This window comes from Watersipora subatra, chromosome 3, assembly GCF_963576615.1.
Source record: "Watersipora subatra chromosome 3, tzWatSuba1.1, whole genome shotgun sequence".
In the NCBI taxonomy this organism is placed as follows: domain Eukaryota; kingdom Metazoa; phylum Bryozoa; class Gymnolaemata; order Cheilostomatida; family Watersiporidae; genus Watersipora; species Watersipora subatra.
This window is the reverse complement of record NC_088710.1, coordinates 71,045,577-71,067,840: the sequence shown is the minus strand read 5'-3', so window position 1 is coordinate 71,067,840 and position 22,264 is coordinate 71,045,577. Positions and strand designations below refer to the sequence as shown.

At 38.8% G+C, this 22,264-nt stretch overlaps 2 protein-coding genes across 2 annotated transcripts; one reads left to right on the top strand and one right to left on the bottom strand.

Moving 5' to 3' along the window:
* Positions 1-1,497: 1,497 nt before the first annotated feature.
* On the top strand, positions 1,498-2,403 carry LOC137390954 (uncharacterized). Its single transcript, XM_068077267.1, has one exon. It carries the CDS (start codon positions 1,498-1,500, stop codon positions 2,401-2,403), a length of 906 nt encoding a protein of 301 aa, XP_067933368.1.
* Positions 2,404-4,433: 2,030 nt separating this feature from the next.
* Positions 4,434-22,230, bottom strand: LOC137391362 (neuronal acetylcholine receptor subunit alpha-7-like). The gene is made up of 10 exons (XM_068077816.1): positions 22,085-22,230; positions 21,663-21,878; positions 19,915-20,027; positions 18,010-18,187; positions 16,606-16,731; positions 16,360-16,495; positions 14,895-14,984; positions 11,269-11,387; positions 7,883-8,053; positions 4,434-5,010 (listed from the first exon to the last, which is right to left on the bottom strand). The coding sequence occupies exons 1-10, from the start codon at positions 22,139-22,141 to the stop codon at positions 4,858-4,860; spliced, it is 1,359 nt and encodes a 452-aa protein (XP_067933917.1). The 5' UTR covers positions 22,142-22,230; the 3' UTR covers positions 4,434-4,857.
* Positions 22,231-22,264: the final 34 nt, after the last annotated feature.

Below are 22,264 nucleotides of genomic sequence, written 5' to 3'. Positions count from 1 at the left end.
AAGTATCGGGTAGTGTATTGTATGTTGCTAAGGGCTTGTGTCACTTCAGATCACTTGACATCGCAATATCTTATTAACACAAGGTTATGTCACTCCAAACACTGTAATGTGCTGTTTGCGGAGGTATTCTAGTCATGCTGACTGAACGAATTTATTCTGAAAATTAAAAGGAAACGGCTCAAGTTTCTTTAGCCGTGTACTATATTTACTGATCCGATGTAAAATAAAGGGATTACGTCATTCTATAAGAATATATTGTGTGCGGTTATCGGTCAAATTTGAACTGTGTGCTCGAGGTAATAGCATTGATTATGCTGACAGATCAATAGAGCTATAACAAGTGTATTGTGATCGCCGTTCGCAAATATATAACGTGTTTAGTGGTCAGGAGCAGGCTGCCGTGCATTGACACTGATCTGAAAAGTGTAACGACCTGAGCTGGCTTAGGCCTATTATCTACCTCTGAACTTCTTAATAGCATTCTTACTAAATTTCTCTCAAGAGGTAAGCATGCTTTAAGTGCATATAGCTGTGTGTAGCCAAGACTGGCGAGTTTGTTTTGGTGCTGCCTGGAGATTCTTATATTCAATGAAGTTGGCTGTTTGTTAACCATGAAAAAGTGTGTAAGTATTGAGCTGTTGATTCAGAGATGTAAAATAGATCTAATAGACAAAACTCAGCTGTGATAATAAATATAACATAAAAATAAACTCTGTCGGCTGGTATATGTAGATATATATAATATACATATATGAAACTTGTGCGAATGGTAAGACAGCGTATGAGAGTGTTTCTTTGAATGTTTTTACACTCGGGAATTTTGGTTTTATTGATACTATATCATTAAATCACAAAAATACAGATACAGACATAAAGCAATTGAATAGCCAAGGGTTTTTTAAAATTATTTTTCCCCAAACATGAGAAACAAGATCTCGTTAGTGCTCAAGAACTCAATTCACTGTTCGCCTTCCAGCAATCGCTGACAAGCTATTCGCTGCTTTTGAGTATTTTATTAGACTTTTGTATATTGTAGTAGTTTGCCAATTTTGAAACTAATTTATAAGGTAGAAGTAGCAGTAACAATTATAGGCATTTTAGTTGGTGGGTCGGTAAGCTTATTGCTGAGTTTTTTATTTTTTATTATTATTTCTTATTATTATTATCATTATTTGGAGGCTTTTTTATGGCATTTGTTGAGATTATTTGTCTATTCTCAAAGCCAGATTTTTAGATAGTTTTATGACAATTTAAAAAACTGCCAGTTTTCTTTAATTCACCTGGTATACAGAAACATCTCATGAACACTATAGATCTCTAGACACATCTATAGATCTCTAGACACATCTATAGATCTCTCCACGAGTCCAAAATAAATTCTTCTCTTGATTTAGCGACTTAGTAAAATTTTGCTGCAATAGTGTTTACGGTTGATGGAAATAGATTGCTGAGTTGTTTCTTATTTCTCAGGCTGGAGAAGACAAAAAATAAATGGGAATGCCAGTGAATAATGGCAACCTGACATCTATTCATCCACCAGTCGCTCCATCTGGCAAAGCTGTCTATCACAAAAAATCGCCAAGAAATCTCTCCATCAACAAACTGTTGGAAAGGAACTCGAGTGCGCCAGAATTGCCACCAATAGGCATAAAGCCACAGTCTCCGAGTTATAGCTCTTCTCCGACATCACGCGGTGCGTATGGCTCATCCATAGAACTTAACATTGGTGTAGACGGTGTCATCAAGCGAACTCGACGATCACCGCTCAGTCCGACCTCAACCACATCTAGTCAAGAAGGTAGTGTCAAGTCGCACCAGCTCACACCAGCTGGCTTGTGTAGGTCTCGCACTTGGAACGGTGATTTGAACAACGGGCAACAAGGAGGAGGCAAACTGGAGACTCTCTATGAGGGAACCACAGCTCGTACCTTAGACTCAGGTCTAGCTCAGCTTTCTATCATTAAGGAGGGCAAATGCGACTCGAAGGAGTCGAAAACACTCACGAGCACAATTACATCTCCTCCACCGATTGCCAGTCAAACGACAATAAAAAATAGTCAAACAATAACAGTTATTAGCCATTCTCAACCGATTGAGGTCAAAAATCGAACTGGTCCACTACCCTCTCCACCGACTAGCAAAAACCCTCAACTAACAGTCAATAAACTCAGTCACGAAAACTTAAAGAAACACAGAAATGTTTCTCAAGGGTCAAGTTCATCATCGGCTGTAAAAGGAAACTCTGATACCGGTTACGATACTGACGATGAGAAGGAACACCGAATAGTTGAGTGGCTGATTGGAGTCGAGACAAGTCATACAGAGCAACCCTCTGACACTGCTGACCTAGCTACTAACGAGAAGCGAGACACTGCGATACACATAGTCTATGAAGGAGATTAGCCCTATATCCGTGCATTATTTTGGGACAGTGAAGAGTACACTCGTTGCCTCGCAATATCTGTCTACTCGAACTGAAATAGAACTCAAAGCTAGAATTGATTATGATAAGTTAGGTAACCAGATATTTATGTCAATGAATAAAATACAATAAAAACAGCGTTCAATATTGTCTTAGAATAAATTCACATAATAAGCCGCTATCAAACTTGCAGCGCCTATTCAATCTCCTTTAACAATAGAAAGCAAACACTGCTATATCCAATTATACTTATCTACCTTCTTATTTATACGCCGTTGCACAGCCTCCAAGTCTACAAATGTCTTCACAAATTATTTCAACCCCCAACTAAGAATTCAGTTGTATGGCTGTGATTGTACAAGAGAAGTGAGGCATCTTCTCACATTTCTCAGATCTAGATAAGGCGGTCGTCTTGTGCAATGCAAGCTCATGGATGAAGCGCATGGCTGGAGCAAGACATTCTTGAGATTCTTTGATGGCTTTTACCTTTGCCATATCTAAATCAGGAATCAGTAATGGGTGGTCAGAACTTTTAATGGATACTATAAACTTTACTTATACGTATTCTGTATTAGATAGAGTTTTCACAGTATTCCATACTCAGGGTTCTCTTTAGCCAACACGAGACCCCACACAGCTGTAAATAAAACAATGTTTCCAGACTGAAAATGTAATGAGATAACTAACTTGTGATTCTTTAATGGATGATCAACTAGTAGGATATGTAAAGATTCATAATTGTTTGAAGTTGTCTGCTCTTAGTGTAATTTTAACTGTTTATTGCAATTTGTTATGTATTGCTAAGGATATGCGTAAACTAAAAAAGTAGCAATTGACATTCTCCTCCAATATTTAACAGAATTAAAATCTCTTTTTTTAACCCTTTGATAGACGAAAAATGTTGTACAAGGTCAGTAGTTGTAATAGTAGTTGTTTGCCAAACTGAAGGTGAAAGCTACAATATGATTGCAAATCACTCACAAAAGGGTAATGACCAGTGTAACAGTTATCCCAGGCATTGTGGCAATATACAATATAACTGTTACACTCATCGTAGTCTATGCTCAACCCGAGAATCTGTTGCAATTTTGTGTGTATCTGATTGGACAGCTTTATTTCTCTGCTTTAACATCGGGTGTTTGACTGGAATTTGCTGTGACATATGCATATTTATATTAATTTTTATGATATATATTATCAATATACGTAATTAATAATATAATACAATGGCGAGCAATTAGCAGTTAGACTTTGCAGTGCTATTATTCTTTGTTGCTGCAAGTCTTCTCATTTGTCCTCATCTCAAGGAAAAGTCAGTTACTGTAATAGTTTTTTTCAGCTTTTGTGAAAACTAATGGTTCCAAAGAAGTTTTTATGATTGAAGCTTAGAACTTTAAAAAATTTTCTTCAATATTTGTCTCTAAACTGTGCTAAGTAATAGTGGTTTTCTTTAGGGAATGGTGTATATCTACTTTCTGTACATGTAGAGGCCTAAAGTTGCCATGGTCTAATCCTCTCCTGCCCTTTGTGACCTTTTAACGACAAATTGAAGTTAGGTTTTGAAAAGAGCTCTGGTAATAGCATGATAAACATCCAAGTGTAAGTTTCTCCTCCTGAAAATCTTTAGATACGCAGGTGGTTGCCATCTGAAAGTGTTAGTTTGCCATGCATGAATTATAAATGGTGTCATGCGATGAACATCCTGCTGCAGCACGGTTGAGTTGGCTTTTACTCCACCATGTAACGCACAAACCTTTGCCTAACAGTGACTATCTGACACTCAACAGATGTACCTTTTTAACGGGTATGTTTGAAAGCGAAACCATATACTACCTTTGAACACATGCATGGGTTGTCATAAATCATCTTCATATTCCAGTAGCGAGCTGAAAGGCTTAAGTTGACAATTCCAATAGTTGGAGTGCGACAGAACAACTCTCAACAAAGCACAAAATGGCTGGAAAAACACTGGCTCCAGTACCCGACAATTGCAGTCAAAACAACTCTGAACTACATGTATATACAAGTTTATATAAACCGCTTGTTAAAGGTACATCGTATACAAAGCAGTTAAACTATGAATTTTAGAATATGTGCAATACATTCATAAAAAACAGGGCACTATTTATTTGGTTGATTACAACCGTTTTACAAATGTGCAGAACAACTCATTAAAGGTTACACAACTAGTAGATAGTTAGTTGACATGTATAATATGCTAATACAGAATATAATAAGCTTATGCAATTACTGCACCTCAAGCAAGGAAAAATAAACCGAATGTTGTTAAACCTTTTGCAGCCTTAAAAATAAAAGTGACCGATGAACAGACAAGAATGAAAAAACTAAATATGAAGAGATTGATAATGCGGACAAGTGGTATTTTTGCTTGAATTAGAGATGCCAAAGTTTACTGGTGAGATTATTCAAGTGTGTCAGACCCTGAAGGTGGATGCTAAAGCGAAAACAAGGAAAACAATGACGGCTATTCTATCGACTAGGATAGCCAGTTGGCACCATTCCATCTCAACTTGTTTTCTCTCTCTGGCATATCTTAGCTCCGTTATTAGTGGTTGTAAGACAACAGCCTACAAAGGTTAATACATCGTTTACAACAATACAACGGGTTAAAAAGTGTACAACTAACTGGCTAACAAATATTAAATAACCACATTGACTAGGAGAGCGCATGGCTCACAAAAAATATTTTTACGATCATAAAAAATTAGTGAAATTACCAAGTTAGCGCTTCAATACCTGAACAAACCTCCATTCTGGGTAGTGGATGTGTAAACTAAACAACCCTAAACTTGGTTCAGTACCTGAACAAACCTCCATTCTGGGTAGTGGATGTGTAAACTAAACAACCCTAAACTTGGTTCAGTACCTGAACAAACCTCCATTCTGGGTAGTGGATGTGTAAACTAAACAACCCTAAACTTGGTTCAGTACCTGAACAAACCTCCATTCTGGGTAGTGGATGTGTAAACTAAACAACCCTAAACTTGGTTCAGTACCTGAACAAACCTCCATTCTGGGTAGTGGATGTGTAAACTAAACAACCCTAAACTTGGTTCAATACCTGAACAAACCTCCATTCTGGGTAGTGGATGTGTAAACTAAACAACCCTAAACTTGGTTCAGTACCTGAACAAACCTCCATTCTGGGTAGTGGATGTGTAAACTAAACAACCCTAAACTTGGTTCAGTACCTGAACAAACCTCCATTCTGGGTAGTGGATGTGTAAACTAAACAACCCTAAACTTGGTTCAATACCTGAACAAACCTCCATTCTGGGTAGTGGATGTGTAAACTAAACAACCCTAAACTTGGTTCAATACCTGAACAAACCTCCATTCTGGGTAGTGGATGTGTAAACTAAACAACCCTAAACTTGGTTCAGTACCTGAACAAACCTCCATTCTGGGTAGTGGATGTGTAAACTAAACAACCCTAAACTTGGTTCAGTACCTGAACAAACCTCCATTCTGGGTAGTGGATGTGTAAACTAAACAACCCTAAACTTGGTTCAATACCTGAACAAACCTCCATTCTGGGTAGTGGATGTGTAAACTAAACAACCCTAAACTTGGTTCAATACCTGAACAAACCTCCATTCTGGGTAGTGGATGTGTAAACTAAACAACCCTAAACTTGGTTCAGTACCTGAACAAACCTCCATTCTGGGTAGTGGATGTGTAAACTAAACAACCCTAAACTTGGTTCAGTACCTGAACAAACCTCCATTCTGGGTAGTGGATGTGTAAACTAAACAACCCTAAACTTGGTTCAATACCTGAACAAACCTCCATTCTGGGTAGTGGATGTGTAAACTAAACAACCCTAAACTTGGTTCAATACCTGAACAAACCTCCATTCTGGGTAGTGGATGTGTAAACTAAACAACCCTAAACTTGGTTCAATACCTGAACAAACCTCCATTCTGGGTAGTGGATGTGTAAACTAAACAACCCTAAACTTGGTTCAATACCTGAACAAACCTCCATTCTGGGTAGTGGATGTGTAAACTAAACAACCCTAAACTTGGTTCAATACCTGAACAAACCTCCATTCTGGGTAGTGGATGTGTAAACTAAACAACCCTAAACTTGGTTCAGTACCTGAACAAACCTCCATTCTGGGTAGTGGATGTGTAAACTAAACAACCCTAAACTTGGTTCAATACCTGAACAAACCTCCATTCTGGGTAGTGGATGTGTAAACTAAACAACCCTAAACTTGGTTCAATACCTGAACAAACCTCCATTCTGGGTAGTGGATGTGTAAACTAAACAACCCTAAACTTGGCAGTTAAACTCATAGATAAATCTTTTTAGAAAGATAATTAAAATACTGAATACTTTTCAATAAAAAGTGATAGAATAACAGTAAATTGGTCTTTTTGCCTGCAGTAATGGGACAAAGTGGATAAACATTCAAGAATATTATAACCTAAATATTACACTCATCATTAATGGAGTTATCTGCACAATGTATTTTTATATACAATTATTGCTTCACTTAGACTTATTTAACACATTTGAATGCTGGTGAATGTTGGATTTTTTTGATTTTTTATCTGCACCAAATCTGCATAACCTAACTCTCAATAGGTTTGCTGTAAATGTTTTCTGTAAGCGTTACGTATCCAAATTCATATTTAAAATTCAGATTCTTCCTGAATCTACAAGAGTAGACTAAACAAATCGGCCTGCATTCATTTCGTTGAAACACACCTTGTTGTACGCCAATATCTCTGGACAGAATCTTCAAAACATCAAAACATAAGCAGAAGTAATGTTCAAAAGAGATCGTTTTTAAGGAACTTTTGTCTGATGTTCTACGTAGGTATGAGGATAACATTAGAAATTTACTGCAAGGTTTGACAAGATTAAATAGGTCCTCTGGCTTTAAGCTGAAACTAAATTTCAAGTTACTTCTCTTGACTGTAATGGAACTGCAAAAATTGCTGACTGCACAATTTCACTAGAGCTCATACAATGAGAATATGTATTACGAGTTGAAAGTTTAGACAATTTTTTGTATTTTTTCACTATTTTTTATATTTGAGCGCTATTAAAAATGTTTCGATAGCGCTGTAGTTTTGACGTGATTCCTGCAGATGCTAGCAAAGACGGTATGCACTTTCGACAGAATTTACCAAGTATTAGATTATTTGCAAGGACCAATTTTTCAAAATTCTTTTACAGGTTGGAGCACCAGATCTTTTTGATAGTTTCTCTGAATTCAATGAATCTGCTCAGACATCAACTAAATTTAATTAATTTGGATTGAAAACTCAAAACCAGAATTTAAAAGTTTGTGTTAAGTTCGAGTTGATATGTGTCTTACTAACACGAGGTGACAAGATTGACATATTACTAGAAAGTTCTTTTATTTACAGTTGTTGTCTTAGCCTCAGGTTTCCGTGACGTAAGATGGGCACGTGAGTACAATACCTCAGGTTGTTTGGGTGCTGCATGGCCAGCAATCTCTGCGCTATGATTGACTATAGTTGCCATATCATTCTCTGTATTAAAGGTTACATCTTCTTCCTCCAGAGGCTCAAACAATGCCTTTGATTGAGGCTGACCAAGGCAGCACACCCGCCCAGCTACACTGTTCAAAACCTGTTAGAAAAAACACTCATAAACATAATAATGATGCTCACTCAACAAGCCACTTACAAAATGGAATAAAAGAAATTGGCATATTAAATTTGACTGCTTGGTAGGCGATGTTAGTAACTGATGAAAGCTTAAATTTTAAAAATGTGTTGAATTATACGGAAATTGTGTTTACCTATATAGATAACTAGCGGAATGGCACGGGTATTAAAAATCAGCTTATATACAATGAGATGTAATGTAGTTGCCTGCCACTTGCTATTAGCCTGACACATTGCCAATGGCTAATTTTAGTAAACTTACTAATAAGATCTACGTAATAAAATTACGTTGCGCTGTAACAAAGAGCGGTAGCGTATTTTTAGCCGTATAGCGACATATATCGCCCAAAGAATCCATCAATTTTGTCTAGCTAAACTGGTAGGGCATTCACCGGGTAAACGGGAGGTTCCGAGATCAAATCTTCTGTAATATGGATTCTTCTTTCCAACATTTTGATACTGTAGCCGGACAAACTGAACTACAGACTTTAAGGTTTATATACACAGACTATGAACTTTATTATCATTGGCCGATGATGTTCACAGCAGACTAGACCATGAGACAAAAATGAACTACAGAACAGTAAAGCAAAATTATACGTAATGGAAAAAACTCTTTTCACATAACGCTAGTTTATAATTTGAATTGGCAAGGCATTGTTGATTGGTGTAAGGTATAGTGGTATAAGATCTAAAGAGAACTGGGTTTTTATATAGACAATCATGAAGGCTTATCAAAAAGAATGGAAAAATCTCCTTCACCCGAGAGTAGAACTGGAGCACAGTGCCAACAGGAAGCCCTGAGATTTGGCTTGTGAGAATTGACGTAATTGTAATATCGCGTTAATCCAACGGTGTTATCCTAAGGGGAGCTTTTCTTAGTAGCTCAATGTTGTATTGGTTTGCTGCTGTAGTAATACGAGACGAGATTCAAATTGACAGAATCTATTTGCTGTAATGTCACACACAGGTGAGGCAAGTGGAAAAACTGATCGAATGACTGACCCATATGAAAGAGTATCATTTTCTTACATAGGCAAGCTATGTAAGAAACTAAAACACAAGATACAAAAAGAGACAATAACATTAAAAAACTAATTTTTGTTTCAGACACGCAGAGACAGAAGCAACAAGCAAGCAAAGATAAATGTCCTTTGTATAACCAGGTTGATACATGTTATGATGTCACATTGGCATCAAATATATATTTGGTGTACGTCAATGTCCGGCTTTGAATTCTATGATGATATCGTTTCACCATCTAATGTTATCCGTATATATGTACATATATATGGATAACATTAGATGTTATACATATAACATGTTATACATATAACAGGTTATACATATATATATATATTTGTATATATAATTGTATATATATATATAATTGTATATATATATTAATAAAGTTCATTAGAATTAATGTAAGTTGGAACAACTGTCATTTAGCTTTGACATGAAAATGGAAAGATGCTGATATGTAGAGGTCATGGTTTGGTAAAGATGGCTTGACTTTCAGTGGTCGTCGAGATATACTTATCTCATATAATCTTTGTATGTACTCGTATTATGTGAGATAAGTATATCTTGACAACAACCGGTAGTCAAGCCCTCCCTACCAAACCATGACCTCTACATATCAGCATCCTTCCATTCTCGTGTCAAAGCTGAATGACAGTTGTTTAATGAATGAATGTCTCTCTTTAAGCTGTTTACCTGATCAGTTGAGTTTTGTAAAACTGAAACCTTGAAAAACTCAAGTTGTTAAAGTATCAATCACGGTCCTTGAATGGTTTAAACACTTGAAGTATTTAAAATTCATAACAAGTTATCAAATACAATGTAAGTCATACTACAGATGCCTAATGCTATAAAGATTCAGAGGTATCAAGCAGGGCAATTATGTTTAGTTGAGCCAACAGCTCCCTTTTATATGTACTCGTATGAGGTTTCTTGTGATTTTCTATCTGCACCGAATCTGTATAACTTAACTGTCAATAGCTTGCTGTAAATGTTTTCTGTGAGCGCTACGTATCCAAATTCATTTTTAAAATTCAAAGTCTTCCCCAATCTACAAGAGTAAACTAAACAAATCGGCCTGGATTCATTTCGTCTACACACATCTTGTTGTACGCCAATATCTCTGAACAGAACCTTCAAAACATCAAAACATAAGCAGAAGTAATGTTCAAAAATGATCCTTTTTAAGGAAACTTCACCTGATGTTCTAGGTATGAGGATAAAATTAGAAATTGACTGCAAGGCTCAACAAGATTAGATAGGTCCTTTGATTTTAAGCTGAAACTAAATTTAAAGTTACTTCTCTCGACTGTAATGGAACTGCAAAAGGTGCCGACTGCACAATTTCGCTAGAGCTCATACAATGAGAATATCTGATAGCATGTTGAAAGTTTAGACAATTTCTGTATTTTTTTACTATTTTTTTATATTTGAGCCCTGCTTGAGGTATCAAGCAGGGCAATGATGTTTGGTTGAGCCAACAGCTCATTCGAGTACATACAAAAGGGAGCTGTTGGCTCAACTAAACATAATTGCCCTGCTTGATACCTCTGAATCTTTATAGCATTAGGCATCTGTAGTATGACTTACATTGTATTTGATAATTTGTTATGAATTTTAAATACTTCAAGTGTTTAAAACATTCAAGGACCGTGATTGATACTTTAACAACTTAAGTTTTTCAAGGTTTCAGTTTTCCAAAACTCAACTGATCAGGTAAACAGCTTAAAGAGAGAATGCTAGCTGTAAAAATGCAAATGACAAATTAATATTCATTTAATTATCACAAACATACTTGAAAATTTTGTTTGTTGTTAGGGCTCCCAATTGGGTCTATCGAATTGTGCAGCAGTGTTTTCTGCCAGAGGCTGCACCAACGATGTACAAATGGTTCAAGGGAATTTGGGTTACAAAGAAAAATATTAAATTTTGAAAAGTGAGTTACCGTGGCAAACATTACCTACACAAAATTTGAGCTGAGTCGGAGTTATACATGAAGTCATATTAGGGGTAAAACAAGTCGGCCATGAGAATGCTCCGTACACTTGTAAAGAATCATGACTTCCTAAAGGAATAGATGGAGTAGATTTAAACAGCTTCCAGTGTAAAATTACTAAGAAAATGTGTGCAACTTCAGTTGTGTGAAATACTCACAGCTCTGATAGGAGAAGGCAGACGTCTTGATGAGTGGTTTGAACTGGCCAATAGCGAGGTGATGGCACTCACTGCAACGCTAGTTACAAGCAATATGATGAGGTTGCCATAGTGATGCACTGCAACAAAGTAAACAGAGGAGACCTTAATTGAACAGATAGGTGAAATTAAACATTCAATTGCGTAATGGAGAAACCAAAAAGGTGTGTATATGATTTCAATGTACCCAGTAGCTGCTACTTACTAATACTAGTTCTGCTATATAATTACAGTACTAGTCTGTGTCACGCCTTACGATGTGAATCTACATTGAAACCACAGACCCATGCTCTGCACCAACTCAATCTGAGATGAATAGCTCAACCTTCAGTCTACCTGCCGTGCCTTATTTAGGGTCAAAAATTTCAATTACTAGTCTTGACTCATTCACCTACTAGACCAAGTTGTTAATTCAAGGAACTACATGAAAGAGCAGAATGAATCAGTTGTTTCAGGAGACTTTAGTAGCCAAGAGACAAGATAAACCATCAGAGCTGAGTGACTAGTGACTCTGGTCTTGCTTTAGGCTGACCAAAGCATGTAGTGTGTATTCTGCTTGTATGTACTGCTGGCTGTATTAATCGCTAACTAAAACTAGAGATGAGCAGTGAAGGTTACAAACTACTCTCAGCAGGTAGCAAAAATAAGCAGGAGCAAAAGTTTGACCCTCCTTCTCCCAACGTTGAGACGTTTCTGTCCTCAAGCGGTGTAACATGCATGAATGTTTTAGCATGGTGATGACAACTCTTAAAATAACCATAATACATAATTGTGCAGAGTAAGACATGCATCAAATCATAATAGACAGGATATGCATCCACCCGCATGTCAACAGCTTTCTAATGAAGAATAATTAGTATATGGCATATACCTAACTGTATCTATGCTTATAATTACTATTAAAAGTCCTTATGCAGAAGCCTGTAAGTTTCTGACGCAAAGGGACGGTACCAATATTTTAAGTAGTTGGTTTGGCTAAAAGTGGTCAAGTCATGGACCTTAGCTTAAGTAAACTGTTCGACTGCACTTAATGTTATCTGAAGCAGTCCAGAGCCACTGTTTGAACCTGAACAATTCTGAACAAGCTCCTCGTGTGGTGAAATCCGATAGCCGCCAAGTTGGGAAGGGCCGCAGCAAAAGAACGAACGATGATGACAGTTTCATTTTAATTGTCTAATTTATCTTATATTTTGTTTGTGTATTAATAATAGATTGTATTGATATTAAAATTGCTTATAAAAGTATATGGATTATATTTTTGTATATCGTATTAACGATAGTATTGCTTGTTTGCTTGAAACTCGGACTATGGTCGGCATGGCCTCTAGTTAGTTTCATCCATGTCCAGAGAAGTTTTATCAAAGTATTACCCAGAAAATAGCTGTATATAGAAGGAATCCGAATTGCATAGAGGCCAGTTGAGTTTTGTACTTTGGTACGATGAGTACACATCTTTTAGTTGCAACAAACAGTTTTATTTATTGACTCAGATTACCCGAATTTTGCTCGGTCATGGCCTGGTATCTGTTTCAAGGACACAGAACCGGGCTACGCTGGATTAGTAAGGCCATTGTTCAGCCTGCATTAGTGGACTTGGTAGTTGGCATAATTGATAGTAAAAGGTGGTAATGGACTGGGAGCAGGTTAGAAGGTAGTTGCCTCGACGACCATCACACTCCAAACCTTAAAACCCCTACAGGTTTTGCAACAGTGAAATCGTCCTGACCAGTTAAATTTCTTTCACAGCAAGAAAATTTAAGATAGATACTTCAGGTAATTACATATAGCATTAAATCAAGTGCACCGTATGAAACTATGTAAATAAACTAAACAGCAAAAGCTAAATCGTATGTACAAAACTAAATAAGTAAAATAATCAATAAAAAAGATTATTTATTGCTAGTTTGCTTAATGTTAAAAATGACAAATTGATGGTGAGCATGGGCAGCGCAGAGAGAGACAGCGCAGAGAGAGACAGCGCAGAGAGAGGCGGCACAGAGAGACAGCGCAAAGAGAGACAGCGCAGAGAGAGACAGCGCAGAGAGAGACAGCGCAGAGAGAAACAGCGCAGAGAGAAACAGCGCAGAGAGAGACAGCGCAGAGAGAGACAGCGCAGAGAGAGACAGCGCACAAAGAGACAGCGCAGAGAGAGACGGTGCGGAGAGAGAGACGGCGCGGAGAGAGAGACGGCGCGGAGAGAGAGACGGCGCGGAGAGAAAGACGGCGCGGAGAGAGACGGCGCGGAGAGAGGCGGCGCGGAGAGAGACGGCGCGGAGAGAGAGACGGCGCGGAGAGAGAGACGGCGCGGAGAGAGAGACGGCGCGGAGAGAGAGACGGCGCGGAGAGAGAGACGGCGCGGAGAGAGAGACGGCGCGGAGAGAGAGACGGCGCGAAGAGGGGCGGCGCGGAGAGAGGCGGCGGGGAGAGAGGCGGCGGGGAGAGAGAGGCGGCGGGGAGAGAGAGGCGGCGGGAAAAGAGAGGCGGCGGGGAGAGAGACGGCGCGAAGAGAGAGACAGCGCGAAGAGAGACGACGCAGAGAGGGGCGGCGCGGAGAGGGGCGGCGCGGAGAGAGAGGGCGCGGAGAGAGAGGGCGCGGAGAGAGAGGGCGCGGAGAGAGAGGGCGCGGAGAGAGAGAGGGCGCGGAGAGAGAGGGCGCGGAGAAAGAGGGTGCGGAGAGAGAGGGCGCGGAGAGAGAGGGCGCGGAGAGAGAGGGCGCGGAGAAAGAGGGTGCGGAGAGAGAGGGCGCGGAGAGAGACGACGCGGAGAGAGAGGGCGTGAAGAGAGACGACGCGGAGAGAGACGGTGCGGAGAGAGACGGCGCGGAGAGAGACAGTGCACAGGCAAAAATACTAATAAAGCTACAGAGCTAATTTAGCTTAGATTACATGAGCTTATTTTTACAATTGTTTTTAAATTTTTTGTAGTTGTACATTTTATTATCATTTATCACAGCCAGCCTCTTTGCATTCACTAGCATCCGAGTTTTTTTTATCTTATCACTTTCAAGTTCATTCTCACGCTCACTACATGCACTAGATAACTACTATATAACAGCTGGATAGCTACTAGATATCTACTGGATAACTACTGGATAACTATTAGATAACTATTAGTCAATTACTGGATAACTATTAGACAACTACTAGACAACTACTGGATAACTACTAGATAACTACTAGATCACTTCTAGGTCACTACTAGGTAACTATTAGGTAACTACTAAATAACCACTGAATAACTACTGGATAACCACTGGATAACCACTGGATAACTACCAAATAACTACTAGATGGCTACTATATGGCTACTAATATATACAGGTTTACAAAACTGTGCATACACACATTATATGTACAGGTCTACAAGGCTGCAATGTTTAGGAAGGCTTTCTACGTTTTATGTTAGAAATAATTTTTCATGTTGAGATGAATATTTTGCCTCATAGGTCAAAAAGTCTCGTACAGAGGTGATGTTAAATTACTTCCTGTTTCTGTCTTCGCATAGACTCGTTGAAGCCACATCATAACGCAATAGAAAAAACAAGATAGACAGACTGCCTTAAAATCACTGGAGTAAACAGAACTTACAGATTTTTGGAGTGTTGTCCTCATCAAAACCTCTCAGCTGCTGACACAGATCCTGGTACAAGAGCACGGTGCAGATCATTATGAGCCCAGCTGTAACAATAAGACAGGCAATGGTTTCGTAATTTTAACTTTTTTGTTCATTGCTGCCTTTTTATGCTTTAGTATTTTTGTTGGCGCCCAGTAGTGTTTCCTCTAGTATTTAACTTTGATATTTGAACAGCATCAGTGGTAAACTAACTTTAGATCAACGACTCACAAATCGCTCAACTAGCTACATACTCAGTATTAGCTCTTAATGAAAAATAAAAGAGAGGAAGCCTACAACAGATCACCAAATCAACAATGCACTACCAGGCATTGATGTACCACAGTTTGAAAGGCATCTTACTGAGCTACCTATTACTGTATCACCTCCTACTGTACCATCTCCTACTGTACTACCTCCTACTGTACCACCTCCTGCTGTACTACCTCCTACTGTACTACCTCCTACTGTACCACCTCCTACTGTACCCCCTCCTACTGTACCATCTCCTACTGTACTACCTCCTACTGTACCACCTCCTGCTGTACCACCTCCTGCTGTACTACCTCCTACTGTACCACCTCCTACTGTACCTCCTCCTACTGTACCATCTCTTACTGTACTACCTCCTACTGTACCACCTCCTGCTGTACCACCTCCTGCTGTACTACCTCCTACTGTACCACCTCCTGCTGTACTACCTCCTACTGTACTACCTCCTACTGTACCCCCTCCTACTGTACCATCTACTGTACTACCTCCTGCTGTACCACCTCCTGCTGTACTACCTCCTACTGTACCACCTCCTACTGTACCCCCTCCTACTGTACCATCTCCTACTGTACTACCTCCTACTGTACCACCTCTTGCTGTACTACCTCCTACTGTACTACCTCCTACTGTACCACCTCCTGCTGTACTACCTCCTACAGTACTACCTCCTACTGTACCACCTCCTACTGTACCCCCTCCTACTGTACCATCTCCTACTGTACTACCTCCTACTGTACTACCATCTACTGTATCACCTACTACTGTACTACTTCCTACTGTATGCACCTCCGACTGTACCACCTCCTACTGCACTACCTCCTACTGCACTACCTCCTACTGTACTACCTCCTACTGTACTACCTCCTACTGTACTACCTCCTACTAAATCACGTCCTCCTGTACCACCTACTGTTGTACCATCTCCTACTGTACTACCTCCTACTGTACCACCTCCTACTGCGCTACCTCCTACTGTACTACCTCCTACTGAACCCCGTCCTCCTGTACCACCTACTGTTGTACCATCTCCTACTGTACTGCTGTACAGTAGAAGGTGCTCTACCGCCTACTGCTGTATCAGCTTCAGCTGTATCACCTACGACTGTCCCACCTACTGCCTCCTGCTCCCCTTTAAACCTGCTATCATACGACTCAGCATCAGCTCACCAATGGTTGTTTTCTGGCTGCCCCCTGAAGGAAAAAGGTGAATCACCGGTAGAATGAAAGTGATAATTGTTGCAGGATATAAGTAGAGAGCCTTGTGAAATCCTGTCTTTCTTACTAACTGCAGCGTTAGCTTCACCTACGATAGAAGCAGCAACCTTCAGATAGAGCGCTTCCATGTACATACATAGATTACCAATAAAATCAAGCCGAGTCTTGACTGACTACAGCTGTAGCGATAAAACTTACAGATTCGAGGAGACCAAATGGAGACATAGAGAAAGCAGTGGAGTTAGTAATAGAACTTGCTGTGATTATCCAATCGGTATGAGGTTGGGTTGTCAGATGAGAGACTTGCGCCACGCTCAAATGAAACTGTTAATCATAAAGAGTAAGAAGAGTTGAGTTACTTAAAACACCACGGCTCAGGGAAATGCTGCTGGCAGATAGACAGCAGACCAACAGCTTGCTGGACATGTGCATGTACTTCTGTAATGATCAATATAGCAGTCATTACATACAGGTTGTTAAATGACCTTTTTAGTACAAGAAAGATTTTGTATAAATGGATGAAGACTGCTAAAAGCATTTGCAACTATTTTAGTTTTAGTTTGTGTCATTTAAATGCTTTAAACCAATATAACTGTACGTTGAGCTTACAAAACTCCTTACTAAATATATGATAGGTGTAACATGTTGTACTATAATCGAAGGTAAGTACGTAAAATGATGGGCGAGCAGGGTAAGATGAAAGAGAAAGAGATGCATTGTTGGGTTAATATAGTAATTTACAGAGTGCAGAGGTAAATTGAAGCACCAAGTTTGATCATGACCTTTTGAGTATTAAAAAATATACAGTTTCTGTATTAAATAGACGAATTTCTAAACTTACTCCAAAATACTTGGCTCTTTCTCTTTGGTAAAAAATGTAGAGAAGCAAAACTTTAAGATTGTTCTATTTTAATAGTTCATATAAGGTAAAAAGTACAACATATAAGGTGAGAGGTACAACATAACATAAAAGGTACAAAATATAAAGTAAAAGGTACAACATATAAGGTAAAAAGTACAACACAAAATAAAAGGTACAACATACAAAGTAAAAGGTACGACATATAATGTAAAAGGTACAACATATAAAGTAAAAAGTACATATAAAATGAAAGGTACAACATGCAAAGTAAAAAGTATGACATATAAGGTAAAAGGTACAATATATAAAATAAAAGGTACAGCATACAAAGTAAATGGTATATCATATAAGGTAGAAAGTACAACATATAAAGTAAAAGGTACAACATAAAAGGTAAAAGGTATAACATATAAGGTAAAAGGTACAACATATAAAGTAAAAAGCTCAACATATAAAGTAAAAGGTACAACATATAAGGTAAAAGGTATAACATAGCATTCTTAGAAGCTCCACTTTAAATATGTCACACCAAACATAGAAGCCCTAACAATAATCACTAACAAATGTAATCTTTATCTAAAGTAATCTGTAGTTTGGCCTGCCATGTGCAAACAACTCCTTCAACTATGATTAGTTCTAAAGCAAATAGTCCAGTTTTATCCGCAAATGGCTATTTGGTTACAAGCCAGGGCTAGTAAGTGAGAGGTTATTATTAGAGGAAAGAGTTTACGCTGACTTACCTCTTGCGATTGGTCCATGCAAGAGGCTAGATCGACTGAGCAGACTTGAACGTCGTAAGGAAAGTTAGTGAGGTCCATACTGCAGTGAAAAGTCATATCTTGTTTCGTTACATAACTCACTTGACCGGATGATAGCACCAAAGCTTTCACACCTTCTTCATAAGAGGCTTTAGTTGAGCTGAAAAAACTTCAATTCATAAATGTGCGTAACAACACAAAGCACATCACAGACAGTACCATGAAAGATATCATGCAGCACGTAACAACACCCATCATGTTGCTGAGGGTGCCACAAAAGATAACAGACAGCAAGCAAAGACCAAGATAAGATAAGAAATACTGCATCAAATTTTGTACAAATACCGTCCAACTTTGTACTATCCCCATTTGACAGACCGCTTGAAAAGCAATGGTTTTATGAGTTAATGTTAAGATAAAACTATATGTATCATGCGTGGCAAAAATAAGAAGAAGAGGAAGAGCAAACATAATCCAAGCAGTAACCTGTCTTAGCAAAACTGTGTCAGTTTGCACGTCAAGTCTGAATGATTAAGAGAGGCTTAGCATACTACCGGGAGACACATTTCCATATTTATTTGTACTGGAGATATGTCTATGCTTGCCGCCCTTAGGCACTGCAGCTAGCCACTAATGACATACCTAACCGGATCTGACAGATGCTGAAAGTTTCATGACAAATACAAAAAACAACCATGCAGCTTGTAACAGTCTTAAACATTGATCGCCGATACATATTGCTTCTAGTACATTCACTATGAATAGTTGACAGTAAGATTCGCCACTTTAGACTATAAATATAATTGCAACGTCCTGCAACAGCCAATGATCTGAAAGTATATTACAGCTCCCCATACATGATTGCCATCATTCAAAGTAGTGGATTGTCAAAGAGAATGGAGCTTTCAAATGCCATTCGTTAGATTCATTGTAATTTTCTCAACTATTCTATTCACAGGTACATGTACTCGTTTCTGGCTACAAGCTTCCTCCCCTTCAAATGAACTGCATAACAGAGTGGCAGTAAACACATACAGATATACATGTACTACAAAAACCGGTATATCATCGATATCAGCTGCTACTTTATAGGCAGTGCATGTTCAAGTCTAAAAAGTGTATATGGGTGAGCAGCAATTGTTCAGTTAGCTGGAATCCATAGTCGACTAAAATATTTTTATTTCAAGATGGCTGGGTTTCTGCAGTTAACTTTGGTTTCTACCAGAAGCACCGTGTTGTATGTTTATTCTTACCTTGTTCTTGATAAATGGCTTTGTTAAGACCCCTTCCTTACCATTGTCCATTGTATGTACAATGGTAAGGGGGTTGTATGTACAATGGTAAGGGGGTTGTATGTACAATGGTAAGGGGGTTGTATGTACAATGGTAAGGGGGTTGTATGTACAATGGTAAGGGGGTTGTATGTACAATGGTAAGGGGGTTGTATGTACAATGGTAAGGGGGTTGTATGTACAATGGTAAGGGAGTTGTATGTACAATGGTAAGAGGGTTGTATGTACAATAGTAAGGGGGTTGTATGTACAATAGTAAGGGGGTTGTATGTACATCTATGTACATACAACTTAACAACATACAATGGCAATAATGTGCTTTTTAACAGCTCCTATTGGATGAACCTCTAAATAATTTATGTTAGGTCCTATCTGAGAATCCAATATGGTGGCTGTTGTGTAGGGCTAATGGCTTGCCTGAAAGGATGTCAGACAACTACGTTACAGTCAAGGTATGTTTGTTATAATGCTTGTCTGGTATCTTCGCGCTCTGTTAGAGTTTTGCTGTTGGTTGTCATTGTACTTTCTACAATGAACTTGTGTGACTGTCTATATAGGGGAAGCATCAACAGCACGGGTTAAATAATATATGTACCTGGCAGTGTAGAAGACAATATCAGGCATCCATATATATTCTGGTAGGAGATTGATACACGTTAAACCAGGGTATTCTTTCTCATCCCACATCAGCCTTGAGTCATTCCAGCTCTGTAACACACAGGTGTGGGAACTGTGGGCTACAGGGACATAAAGATAAGCCATATGGAAAAGAAAAGGTTGCATCAAAAAAGTGACAAAGAAACAAAAAGATAATTATATGGAAAAATGAAGAGGTTATGAGCCTACTGGCAGCACTCAAGAAAAGCGCCTTCAGGAAAAACCTGAGCTATAATGCTTATTGAGTTTTATGCAGCTTTATGTACAGCTTTGACTTTATATACTGAATGCTTAATTTAATTTATAAGCAATCAGCCTGTTTCCTGTAACTATCTAGTGAAGGCATACACTCATTAAACTGTCTATTCATTACAACTTTATCTTATTAATCAACATATTATAAACGCAGTAGCAACAAATATGGTAATCAGTTAGAATGTTAGCCGAACCGCAACCTGGGTAAATAGAGTTGAATTGTGGGTAAATAGAGTTGAATTGTGGGTAAATAGAGTTGAATTCAAAGAGAATAAAGAAAAGTCTGCGATAGTTGTTATTTTATGCCTGATCTGACACAAAGACCGATGACTGTAGTACACCACGCTCTCTACTTAGCTAACCGCAGAGTGCCATTTAAAAACGTATGGCGGAGTGAAGGTATGCTTGCTGGTCTGGTATTGGTGCATATATAGGCTAACTGACAAACATGTCCCTCCTATTAATGAGCATGGTTATTGAGCATATAAGCTGAGACATTCTGATAAGTGTGTCTGAGAATAGATAAGTGGAGTAGGAGAATAAGTCCAAATTTTTTAAATCCTACAGGTTTCACAGGTTTCTTCAGGTTATGCACACACATGGGTGACAATGCACACTTACAAACAAAACGACATGTACATACACATTTATGCAAAAACATTTGTGTGTACATATCTATGCACATAGTAGCCAATCATTGATATATTTGCTCATACATATTACTTCTACAAGAATATGTATAAATTTATTAACAAACATGTATGTACTAATATTTGTGTGTACAGCTAGGCCAATGTACGCATGCCCAAATGCGTTTGTATAAAAGTGCACACGTTTGAACAAGTATGCAGTTATAGATGTAAGCATACTTGTGTAATCATGAGAGTGTAGTTATCTAAGTATGTATAGATGACTGTATAGTGTATACACATAATGTCTGCAGTTTTAAGCCAAAATAGTGAAAGTGTAAATGTTATAAAGTGTTGCTACGCATAGAGGCGCAAGTGAGAAAAGATCAATGGTCAATGCTAGCATCGGCGTAGAATAGAGAAAGAAAAGATATTGTCTCGGTATTGATTACATTGGGCTCTTGTATTTTACCTGCTAGTTGCAGGTACAGTACTATGGTGAAGACACTAAATTAGCCCTGCATGAAATTCCCTTTTTAAGCTGCAGCAATCTTTGTGTTATAAAAATAATCTCACGGATTGTTCAGTTTGACAAATCTGTGAGAAAAAACTTGCGAAGCTTTTCACAGCAGGATCTACAGGCGTACAACGGATGCAGTACTCGAGCAATTGGGGTCGGATGCCCTTCTTAACGCTGCCAATAGTCCTTGACCTACCGATCATAAGTTGACACCCTAACCACTGTATCGCGGCCCTTTTGAGTTAGGGTATGTCAGGCTACACTGCAAACAATAATACTCACCATCATTTCCCATGCAGAAATCGAGATATATCCATTGCTTTCATCCACATTAGTTACAGCTATATGCTTGTATCCGAGTGTTACAGTTACAAGCTTCAGCTTGTTGTCTGCCCGTGGTACTTGTGGGTGTATTTCTTTTAATAATTTTGCCTCATCAGAGTCATTCAAAAACTTATCCCTGAACAACTGTCCAGCAACTTCCCCTGTCCATTGAGCCTATAAAAGCAGTGAACAGATGTGGATGACATGGGCAAGTCAGCGCCTAGGTCTCTTGCGTGCAACAAATGTCTTGATGCCATGACTCAAATATAAGAGCAGCACCAAAATTTAGTTGAAGACCCTTCGTACTGCGATAAGACATGAATCAGCCGTCTAATGACTAACTGCTATGATACAATAAATGAGATTAACGTGAAGCTTACCTGCTCTAGAGTAGAGGCGCAGCAGAGACTGAGAAGGAACAGTATGCTATTAAGCATTGCGCGAGTCACTTTGCTGAGCCGTCGCACTCACTGCTATGCAGTGTGACTGACACACAGTTAATGACCATTATGGCATAACTTCAGCCCAGTTTCCTTGCATAACCTGGGCGGTCTAGGACA